This window comes from Conger conger, chromosome 6, assembly GCF_963514075.1.
Source record: "Conger conger chromosome 6, fConCon1.1, whole genome shotgun sequence".
NCBI classification, from domain to species: domain Eukaryota; kingdom Metazoa; phylum Chordata; class Actinopteri; order Anguilliformes; family Congridae; genus Conger; species Conger conger.
Genome location: NC_083765.1, coordinates 52141530 through 52152762, shown reverse-complemented (window position 1 = coordinate 52152762; position 11233 = coordinate 52141530). Strand labels below are relative to the sequence as shown.

At 43.1% G+C, this 11233-nt stretch overlaps 2 protein-coding genes across 2 annotated transcripts; one reads left to right on the top strand and one right to left on the bottom strand.

The window, feature by feature from the left end:
* The first annotated feature begins 1836 nt into the window (after window positions 1–1836).
* Window positions 1837–2684, top strand: LOC133130964 (C-C motif chemokine 3-like 1). Its single transcript, XM_061245985.1, has 3 exons — window positions 1837–2022; window positions 2185–2305; window positions 2479–2684. The coding sequence occupies exons 1-3, from the start codon at window positions 1953–1955 to the stop codon at window positions 2591–2593; spliced, it is 306 nt and encodes a 101-aa protein (XP_061101969.1). The 5' UTR covers window positions 1837–1952; the 3' UTR covers window positions 2594–2684.
* A 1975-nt stretch (window positions 2685–4659) lies between these two features.
* LOC133130961 (C-C motif chemokine 14-like) lies at window positions 4660–6265 on the bottom strand. Its single transcript, XM_061245983.1, has 3 exons — window positions 6145–6265; window positions 5289–5406; window positions 4660–5189 (listed from the first exon to the last, which is right to left on the bottom strand). Exons 1-3 carry the CDS (start codon window positions 6212–6214, stop codon window positions 5069–5071), a joined length of 309 nt encoding a protein of 102 aa, XP_061101967.1. The 5' UTR covers window positions 6215–6265; the 3' UTR covers window positions 4660–5068.
* Window positions 6266–11233: the final 4968 nt, after the last annotated feature.

Below are 11233 nucleotides of genomic sequence, written 5' to 3'. Positions count from 1 at the left end.
ATAGTGGGGTGCTTTGGATCATGGGCTGTTCCTTCCTTTCTCAGCTTCCAAGCACTGCTGAGGACACGTTAGCATGCTGTGTGAAATTTCCATTTCCGTTTTCACTTCCATCTCACGTCATTCACAGGACTGCATGTAAGATGCACTTGAGCACCCCTGAAAAGAGGAAGGCTATAAAATAAATAAAAGAAAGCCACATTCTTTGAAAATTTTTTTAATTTGTATGAGACGGGTGCGTGGGGGTTGGACCCAAAATGCACGACTCAGAAACAATAATGGAATAAAGTCCCGTCAGGGCTTTATTTGGGACGAATCCCAGGAGCGTAGTCACAACAAGCAAAGTCCATACATGTAGATCCAGCCAAACAAACGATAAACAAACAAAAAGCACGGTGCCGAGGGAAGAGGCAAACTCGTACATTTTACATTTTAGTCATTTGGCAGACGCTTTTAATCCAAAGCGACTTACAAGTGCATAGGTTCTACCACAAGTCAAAGCATCACATCCAGAACTAGGAAAATACACCTGGACTGCTGTTCTAAACATATAGTCGTCATCATAAGTGCAATTTTTTTTTTTTTTTGGGGGGGGGGGGGGGTTAGACAGGGATAGGGGTATCAGAAGGGGGGGCGGGGTAAATCAGGAGGGAGGACTAAGGTAGAGTTTGAAGAGGTGTGTTTTGAGTCTGCGTCGAAATAGGGGGAGGGATTCTGCTGTCCTGACAGTGGTAGGCAAGTCATTCCACCACTGAGGAACCAGAACGGAAAACAGGCGTGAACGTGCAGCTCGACCGCCAGGTGCCCGTAGAGAGGGAACCGTAAGGCGACCAGAGCTGGCAGACCGGAGTGGTCTAGCTGGGGAGTAGGGAGTGATCAGGGATTGTATGTAATGTGGGGCAGTCCCCTTAGCAGCCTGAAATGCCAACACTAGGGCCTTGAATCGGATGCGTGCGGCAATAGGAAGCCAGTGGAGGCCAATGAGAAGCGGGGTGACATGAGCCGACCTGGGCTGACTGGTGATCAAGCGGGCTGCAGCATTCTGGACCAGCTGGAGGGGCTTGATGGCGCACGCTGGGAGACCGGCTAGGAGGGAGTTGCAGTAATCCAGGCGGGAAATGACGAGCGCCTGGACTAGGAGCTGGGTGGCTTTCTCCGTCAGGAGATGACGGATGCGGCGGATATTATACAGAAAGAACCTGCAGGTTCTGGCAGTGGAGGATACTTGTGGAGCCAGGGAGAGGCAGTTATCAAGAGTCACCCCAAGATTCTTTGCCGTCGTAGTCGGTAAACGTGCAGGGAGGTCCGGTAGCAGGAGAGCTGTCAGCGGGGCAGATGTACAGGCGGACGGCAGGCAGAGTCGTAGTCGAGGGCGATACGGAAGTCGAAACCATAAAACAATCAGCGAGGCAAAAGTACAAAGACGGTAGGCGAGGACGTGGTCAAAAACAAAACGATGGTAAACGAAACAAATCAATAAACAATAGTCGGTAAACAGGCTTGAATCTTAACGTGAATCAATCAGAAAAAATAAACATAAAGTTTACAATAAACATAAATCAAAACATAATACAAAACGAAACTAAGACGATAACCATTCAACATAACAAGGTAATATAATCGTAACGAAACATAACTAGACATGACGAGAAAATAAATCGTAACAAGAAATAAACTAAACAACATGACGAACCTAGACTAACATAATACATGATAAGACACTACGTGACTAAGACAACATGAATAAACATAAAACATGGCGAGACAGACCTGAAACGTGACATTGTACTTCCTTATCAATTGGAAGAAGTTCTGAATTCCCCCCCACCCCCTCCTCAGCTCCCACCTCTCTACACAGTATATAACCGAGAGCTTTTCCCATCTCACCAAGCACATCTCCTCTCTCTGATCCACAATCCACCAGCTCCTCTCTGTGCTTGCAGGCTCCAGTCAAGATGAACCCAAAGATGAACTTGAGCACCCTGCTGATCGTGTTGCTGCTCTCTCTGGGCCTGGTCTCTTCTGGTGAGTCTCTCAAACCTACTGGAGTGGTGTGTCTGTGTGAGTGTGTGTGTGTGTGTGTGTGTGTGTATGTGTGTGGTATCTCCAAAGCTAGAGGACCTGACACTGGGAAGGACTGATAACATTTTGTGGAATCTCATTTTCATGTTTTTCTCTTGCCTACAGCTCCTCTGGCAATTAGCACAGGCAACACCTGCTGTCCAAGTACACAGAAGGCAAAGATCCCGCTGAAACAGATAGTCTCCTACTACAAAACCAGCAGCAGCTGCGCCCTGCCGGCCCTTGTGTGAGTGTCCATGCCTCCATTCCTGCTCACACTGTTATGGTTTCCACAGAGGAAGGGAAGACCTTTTCTTGAGCTTTCACCGCAGCTCCTGGTGGTCTGTGGACTTCCTCGCCTCCATGTTTTATGCACACTTGTGCCTCAGCGCTAATGGCGCCCGATGTTGTTTATTGCAGGTTTGTGACTAAACTCGGAAAACACTGGTGTGTGAATCCCGCTGATGGCTGGGTGAAGAGCCATGCAGCTGCTGTGGACCGCAGGTTGGCCAGCACTCCAGCGATGAGCACCTGAGCCTAAGGCCTACCGCCCTAGCAGGCTGTCAATGAGCACACACACTTCCTGCTGGACACTGTGGTGGGAAACTCATAAACGAGAGAGGAATGTGCCAGCATCAAGTTACTGTACAACAGATAGTCCTGGATTTCATTCATGCAATATTGTATAAGTTGTAAAAAAAAATGTCTCTTTTTAATTTTCTCAATAATTATTAAAGCCTTTGATAAATAAATATTCAGCCTGTTTCTTGTTCTTCCTAGCTTAGGCTAAGGATGGAAATTGGAGTGCATTACTGAACATTGCAATATTATCATTATTTATATTTATTAATAGTTAATGTGCATTGTTGTGATGGGCAAAGAAATCTGCAATTTAGGTATCACATCGGTTATATGTACAAGTACAGGTTTGTTGCATATCAATTCAATTCATTTTTGTATCGCACTTTCCAAAGGTGTCTGTCACAAAGACACTTTACAGAGTAACACAGGAGATAATCAAACATGTCAGCTCTAAGCCCCCAATAGCATATGAAATAAACTTTGCCTTAAGGGAGAAAAAACCCCAAACAGTGGCGAGAAAAAACTCCCCGATAGGAAGAAATCTGGAGAGACAGGGGAGTGCTTGTCCTGGACAAACACTACACTTTTAGCCTCAATTAGCTCTTCGATTTATCTTGTAAATTAGCAAAAGGCGGGGGGTTATCGCACCATCCCGTAACTATTTTGTATCCGTTCACGCCATTGATGTGTTAATGGGGCCAGCTTCATGCTGATTTTGTGTTAAAAATAGCTGAGTTCTCAAGCTCAAACCTCTTTTACTGGAATAAGCATTATCAACAGCTAAATAAAGTTAAATACAGATTCATAGAGTCACCCGCTCATTTGTCCGTCCTGACTGCAGCCACTTGGTGTCTGATGTCTGTGGCCGCATTTTCTTTTTTGAACCACAAGAGGGCGAGCATAGTTTTTATATTTAAAAACTGCAGCGACACTGTCATTACATTTCGAAGTATTTGTATTGCAAGGTAAAAAAGAAAAAAAAGAAGAAAAAAGCCATTTAAAATTCTAATGCAGCCAAAACATGTTTGCTTGCTGTTGAACCATGGAAGAAAAGTGCTTTAGTTTAAATAATGAGGTGATCTTAAATGAAAACATTGATCTGGAGCAAGTTTTATTCTGAGAATGTTTTATTTGAGCAATCTATAAGCAGCACACAGAATCATAGAAGCAGAAATAGTATGTTTTCAAAAGTGTGCTCTTGCTGCAATTACTTGAACCTAGTCATCAGTGCACCAAGGAGTTTCAGCATAGCTATAAGTACATAAAAGAAAAATAGATTGGTTTCCTAGCCATTTGCCAAATATTTGGAAAAAAAAATTCTGCATTAGATTTTGAAATTCAGAATCTACAATTACAACAGAGTAAAAAACTCACCATTGAGCACTACTGAAATGGAAGAATTACCCTTTTGCATTCAAATGCAAAACATTTTGGACAGTTAAAATGAGGCAGGCTTTATTTATGATCTTAACACTTATGACAGACTCTCACGGCAGTATAGTATTTGAAAAGAGCAACGTTTGTGGTTTTGGCTCTGCATTCCCGTATGTTAGATTTGAAATGAAAGGATAATAGAGAGGTTAAAGTGCAGACTTAATTTAATTTCAGCGTATTTTCATCTGGATCAGGGACCCATGTAGGAAGTGCAGCCACGTTTATACACAGTCACCCCATTTCAGAGGAGCAGATGTAATGGGACAATTGCCATTTATGTTGCATTGTACATTTTTTAAGATTACTAGTAAGTCAATATTTAATTTTAATTCATATTATGTCATTCAGGTCTCTGAAAATGAGATCTCTATCTCAATGGGATTTAATGGGAATGGAAACATGCCACTGATGGGGCAAGTAGTCACAAATGCCCACCCACTGGTCTATAGCTCTGCACTGAGATAAGCTATGAAGATGTAATGAATATAAAATAACATGTACCTGAGACTTCACTCTTTCATTTGATGAGACATTGCAGATCACAACCCTTTGTGAGTTTCAGCTAGGACAAATCAGGAAACCAGCTTGAAATGTACAAAATCCTTTAATAAGTTAACAGGAAACTTGAGAAAGTAAATCAATGTATACAATCAATTCATCATGATCAGGAAAATATTCCATGAATGAAATCCAGGAATATCTGATGCAACTAGACACATCCTCTCTTTGGCCTTTGGGTTTCCCACAGCTGGCAGGAAGTGTGCTGGGAGGACTATACCTGCCTGATTCCCCACTCCCCTCCTTCCAATATCCCTCTTGTCTAACCCTAACCCTTAATAAATTAAAAAATTAAAAAATACATACATAAATACATTCATGCGTATTTTACTGGTTATGGATTTTACGCTTTTAAAGAACCTTTGGATTGAAAGCATCTGCCAAATGACTAAAATGTGAAATGTAGATGATTGACAGCCTGCTAGGGTGGTAGGCCTTAGGCTCTGGTGCTCATCACTGGAGTGCTGGCCAACCTGCGGTCCACAGCAGCTGCATGGCTCTTCACCCAGCCATCAGCGGGGTTCACACACCAGTGTTTTCCGAGCTTAGTCACAAACCTGCAATAAACAACATGGGCCACCATTAGCGCTGAGAGGTCTTCCCTTCTCTGTGGAAACCATAACAGTGTGAGCAGGAATGGAGGCATGGACACTCACACAAGGGCCGGCAGGGCGCAGCTGCTGCTGGTTTTGTAGTAGGAGACTATCTGTTTCAGCGGGATCTTTGCCTTCTGTGTCCTTGGACAGCAGTCCTTCCCTGTGTTAGGGCCATGAGCTTTGGAGATTAACAAATAGAGACACGTTACCAAGATTGAATTAAACTTCAAGCTCTCTAAGTCAACTAAGTATGTTATCACATCTACCGTTTCTTTGAACGCCAAACTCCCTGGGTCACCAATTACCCGTTCAGCATGTTGAGCATCTTCCACGGTCATGCTAGAACACATTCTACGCATGGCCTCAGTCAGACCTTTAGCCTTGCTCTCTAAAACCCTAAATCTAAGTCCTCTGACTTCAGACTCCTCAGTGTCCATATACGGTTGTACATTTATCTTGTACCATATACTTCTCCTCTTACAGGAGCTTTTACTCCTACCCCATTGGCGTGTGCGAGGGGTTAACAATGCATTCCTGCCTAACCCATCTTCTGTCAATCTCTCATCAGGCGGGCCTAGGGCCGGGTCCTCGACACCTGCTCCAAATGTGCCGACTGCCAATTATAGCGCATAAGGAGCAGAATCTTGCCAGAATGATTTGGGCATTCCTGGCTTCTGCAGAGCCCTGATAACTAATCTGTGGACATTACCTATGCTACCAAATATAAACACAAAGGGTTTACACCTGTACGCAAGCTGTAAGACGGCATCTTTGAGCGGTTGGTACTTAAAACCATGGTAAGGAATGCTTATTCCAGACTGTAGTCAAAAGTACACCCTACTTCACACACACACACACTCACACACACACACACACACAAACAGACACACACCTCCAACATGTTTGAGAGACTCACCAGAAGAGACCAGCTTCAGAGAGAACAGCAACACGATCAGCAGGGTGCTCAAGTTCATCTTTGGGTTCATCTTGACTGGAGCCTGCAAGCACAGAGAGGAGCTGGTGGATTGTGGATCAGAGAGGGGAGATGTGCTTGGTGAGATGGGAAAAGCTCTTAGTTATATACAGTGTAGAGAGGAAGAAATCACCCAGGGGAAATTTTTTCCTCAGAGCTTCTCTGGACTCTCTTTCTATGAAGGAGCTTTACACAGAGATCTGCTTTATTTTCTCTACTTCCTCCTTTATTTTCTAAGTAGCGCTTATTTACTGTGTTACTTCGAATACATGTTTCATTTCCAACTAAATTGCATATTTATGGTTCATAAACCAGAAACCAACAAGTTGCACATACAGAAGAAAGGTCAGTTTGATCCATGTGATATCACTTTATAGACCACTGGGTCTACTTGACGAGAGCAGACTCTGAAACCAACCCGTTTCTATTGTATGTATTGTCGATACGGATTAACAGATTATAGACTATAGTGCTGAAGTCAAGTCATGGTAATGAAGTACAATAGTACCTGTAGCATTTCCCTGCTAAATGGGAACCATATTACCCAGTTACAACACAAATGCACAAGGGCACATCCAACATGCTGTACTTCATTCATTTTCACTCCTGCAGAACAACTCTCTGCAAAGACAGCGGATTATCAAATCATTTGGATGAACCCAGGCAAAGAAACAACTTGAGGTGCTAAATAACTGCTGTCTGAAGAGATCAGTTTTCAGAACACAATTGAAAGTAACAAATTACTTCCCTCAGAGCACTGTGCCATCACTTATCTCTCACTTATGTCGACTACTCTCTCAGTGGGGCAATTACATCTGTTTCTGCATTGACTGCAACATCCACGTACAATACGTTATCAACCAATAATGCGGTCCGGGGGGCGACCCTCCAGCGTACCCCCTGCGCAACGCCTCCTCAGGTCTTTCTCCGTTCGTGGCTCAGTTTGTTCCCCGAACACGAGAGAGATGCTGGGGTGCCATCTGCCGCGGATTTCGTCCGGCGTTTTAGGGCCACCTGGAGGAGAGCACGAGTTGCGTTCGTCTGCCCACCAGAAGGCACTGGCGGATCAACATCGCTGCCCAGCGCCTTCCTACCGGGTTGGGCAACGGGTGTGGCTAGCTACCAAAGACTTGCCGTTGCGGGTAGAGTCCCAGAAACTCGCTCCCCGGTATATTGGGCCCTTTAAGATCACACACCGGATCAACCCGGTCACGGTGCGCCTTCAGCTACCACGCACCGTGAGAGTGCACCCTACCTTCCATGTGTCCCGACTGAAGCCAGTGCTCACCAGTGTTTTGGGAGACACCACCACCGCCCCCACGGATCGTGGGCGGCCAGCCATCGTACACCATGCGCCGCATTCTGGCCAGTTGGCAAGTCCGCAGGGGGGACTCAGTACCTCGTCAACTGGGAAGGCTATGGACCAGAGGAGCGCTGTTGGCTTCCATCCAGGAACATTCTGGACCCGGAGCTCATCAATAATTTCCATAGACAGGGTTCTGATGGATCGTCTGGTGCCGCTCCTTAAGGGGGGGGTCCTGTCATGGTTTTACACTGTCTACTCCGGGAAATTCCTGTATTTACCGCTCTAGACCTCTAGAGGGCTTGCGGCTTAGCTCAGCAGGAGAAATTGCCTCCCACAGGTGGAATGCGGGTAGAATCATGGCCGATTGCAGTCAGCTGCTTGAAGAGCTATTTAAGTCTCTTCCTGGCACTGCTCTGAGCTTTGGTGTTTCACTTTTACGCGTTCACAGAGCCGGTAAGGTATTAAGGTAGCCAGACAGATTGAGAGTTTTTAGACTGAATTGCTTTTAATCCTGAGAAGCATTCAGTTAAAAATTTAGAAAGTAGAAATTAGAAATAGAGAAGTTTAGGGACCTAGTTTGTTCTTCTTTTGGTTGGTTAGTTCTCGAAAACCTTCCCTATTTTTTGTTTGGGGTTGCGCTTCTGTTTTGAAGAGCGAGTGGCAGAGTTTGGTGCATAAAGTTTAGCCCGTTCAAGACTGCCGGTAAAATATCTAGTTTTGTTTCTCCTGACCAGTATAGCTCAGGTCAGTTTTTCTGTTGGCAGATCGCCGGGGAGTTTGGTTCCCTTTTTCCGTTCTTTCCTCAACTATTTTAGTGGTTATCCAACTTATCGTTGGTAACTTTGTGATCCCTTCCCGGTTGCTCTTGGTCTCCCACCCCTGCTCCCTTACAGGGATAGGCAAGGTCAGTGGTTTCGATCCCCGGTGTAGCCACAATAAGATCCGCTCAGCCGTTGGGCCCTTGAGCAAGGCACTTAATCCTGCATTGCTCCAGGGGAGGATTGACTCTTGCTTAGTCTAATCAACTGTACGTCGCTCTGGATAAGAGTCTGCCAAATGCCATTAATGTAATGTTACGTAACATCAACCAAAACACGGCCATCTGCCCCCAGGGCAAGAAACCGCATCAAACTTTTTGAGCCCGATAAATTTCAGCCAGTCCAGTCCTTTTTCCTGCCAGTAGGGAGAGCAGTGGTATAGCATTAAACCAAGCCACTGAAGTAAAAGTTTATACTTTCAGATATTTACTTCACAGCCAATATGATTATTTTCATTATTATTATTATTATTATTATTATTATTATTATTATTATTATTATTATTATTTTATTATTATTATTATTATGAGCAAATGAAATGGTGTTTATTTAATATGTACTTGCAGGTGTGCCTAGTACCAGCGAGATCACAGAAATGTATGGCACAGAGGCATTGCTTTTTAATGTGACACATCCTCCCCTTCACAAACAGGGGAGGTTAAGATCTTTGTGTCCAAGTATCTCTTTGATTTCCAAAAGGGCACTCAAGCATCATAGCTTGAAGCCAGAAAATACATTTCAGATAATTTCAAAAAACATTGGTACCGCAATGTTATGTTTCCAGAGGAAGTGCATTTGAACAGATTCATTTTTAGCATTTATTCACAATATCTGTTTTCACACTGTGTGGTATTTCTGGTGCGTTATTAATGAATATTTATGAATATTTAAATATCTTCAAAGACCAATACCAAATCTTCCAGCGGTGGACAGTATAGGAACGTTTTTGCTTTCAGGATAAAAAAGCTTTCAAAATATCAACAGAATAACCACTTCTTAATTTTACAGTATAGATTTATTTTTCATTCATAATATTGCTTTTAAATAAGTATTCTTTTTGGTTCTTCTTCTGATACTTGATTACTCCAGTTTAATGGCAGCAAAGGAGGAATGCTCTATTTTAAGAATCCTGAGCTGATCATATGGTCTGTCTACAGAATCTGTGGTGTTTGTCAAGATAATTCCTCTCTCACAATGCACTACGTGTGGCCTCTGTTTCTTGTTTCATTTTGTTATATTATCGTATATAGTTTTGTAGCTATTTCTGTTATCATTGATTTAAAAAAAATATTTTCATGGAAAGTCATGGAAAGCCTCCTTTACTGATGTGGAAAGCTATCTTGGGGACTATTCCAAAAGCTTATTATACAATGGCTGTCTTCTTCTGTTATTAAAAGCATATTATTCACTATATTCATATTCATATTCATAAATATATATATATATATATTTATATATATTTACAAGTTACAAAAGGAAATGGAATTGAGAAAATAAATGCTGTAATATATCCCAATATGTATGCGTGTACGAAGTGTCTCAAAAGACAAATTCGAAGAAGAGGAAAATCTCTTCACAGTGATTGACATAAATAGAGATTCTAGCAGCTTCATCTCTCCGAAACTAAAGAGGAACCTCCTGTGCGTTTCTTCCTTCTGCTTTCTGTGAATGTTTCCACCAGAGGTGCAGTGAGAGCACTCTGACAAGGACAGGTTGTCCCTCTGTCGTTTCAATCAGGCGAGGTGTGCACAGCTTGTAAGTCTGTGTTTGTGATTCAAATTTCCTTTTTTTTAAACAAACTCCATAAACAAGCAGCAACCAGCATATTTATTAAAGTGTAGTTTGTTTCACCTCCCAGAATCTTTACATTATAAACAGCATTGTGTTACATAATAGCAAATAGCTGGGCTCTGTGGTATGGAAATCTTACTCGTATGACAAAAGCATACTGTACACTTCCAACTTTGTCTTGAGCTGTCATCTTCTATTTCATCATCACTAAAGAGTGAGCCTGCTCCAAAAGCAGCCACACAGATCCAAGCCATGACTCCAGTCCTCAAGGACCGGTCTGCGTACTGGTTTTTGTTCCAACCAGTTGCCTTGTTTTTAATTTGCTGACAGCTCTATAAATCTCCTTGGTTCAAGCCTGTACTGTACAGTAAAATCATTATGATACACTTGCAGTCTGCAGCTGGAGCCGGTACTAATGCACATGCCAGATAAGATTTGATTGAGTCAATTAAATAATTACGGCCAGTTGGCACAAAATCCTGAAAGGGATTGGCCCTTGTTGTGCAACACTACCACCTCCATATTTCGCAGATAGTGGGGTGCTTTGGATCATGGGCTGTTCCTTCCTTTCTCAGCTTCCATTGCTTTGGTAAAGATCTTTTTTAAAGCCCATCCATAATACCTTCCAGACATCTCTGTACTCCTCTGCCTCATCTCTGTGTTTCTTGGTGAATTTTAATCTGGCCTTTTGATTCTTGCTGATGAGAGGTATACAGGTGAGGCACAATCATTTTTAATGAATAATGTTCTTGTCTTGCAGCATTTTTGATTGCGGTCTAATTTACCAGTGAATTGGTCATGGTGCATATGGCTAATTAGCTTAGGGCAAGCAAAATCCTGCATATACACCGGCCCTCCAGGACTGGAGTTGCCCATCCCTGGACTGGTCCGTACACCAGGTTACCTGTACACTATTAACCGCTGCTCAAGTCAGGCTAATGCACGCAGTCTGCAAGCACTGCTGACGACACGTTAGCATGCTGTGTGAAATTTCCATTTCCGTTTTCACTTCCATACTCACGTCATTCACAGTACTGCATGTAAGATGCACTTGAGCACCCCTGAAAAGAGGAAGGCTATGAAATAAATAAAAGAAAGCCACATTCTTTGAAAAAAT

Coding starts and splice junctions, on each gene's coding strand:
- LOC133130961 (XM_061245983.1), bottom strand. CDS start 6,214: ATGAACCCAAAGATGAACTTGAGCACCCTGCTGATCGTGTTGCTGTTC. Junction 5,407..6,144: donor TCTGAAGCTGGTCTCTTCTG/GTGAGTCTCTCA, acceptor TAATCTCCAAAG/CTCATGGCCCTAACACAGGG. Junction 5,190..5,288: donor TGCGCCCTGCCGGCCCTTGT/GTGAGTGTCCAT, acceptor TGTTTATTGCAG/GTTTGTGACTAAGCTCGGAA.
- LOC133130964 (XM_061245985.1), top strand. CDS start 1,953: ATGAACCCAAAGATGAACTTGAGCACCCTGCTGATCGTGTTGCTGCTC. Junction 2,023..2,184: donor TCTGGGCCTGGTCTCTTCTG/GTGAGTCTCTCA, acceptor TCTTGCCTACAG/CTCCTCTGGCAATTAGCACA. Junction 2,306..2,478: donor TGCGCCCTGCCGGCCCTTGT/GTGAGTGTCCAT, acceptor TGTTTATTGCAG/GTTTGTGACTAAACTCGGAA.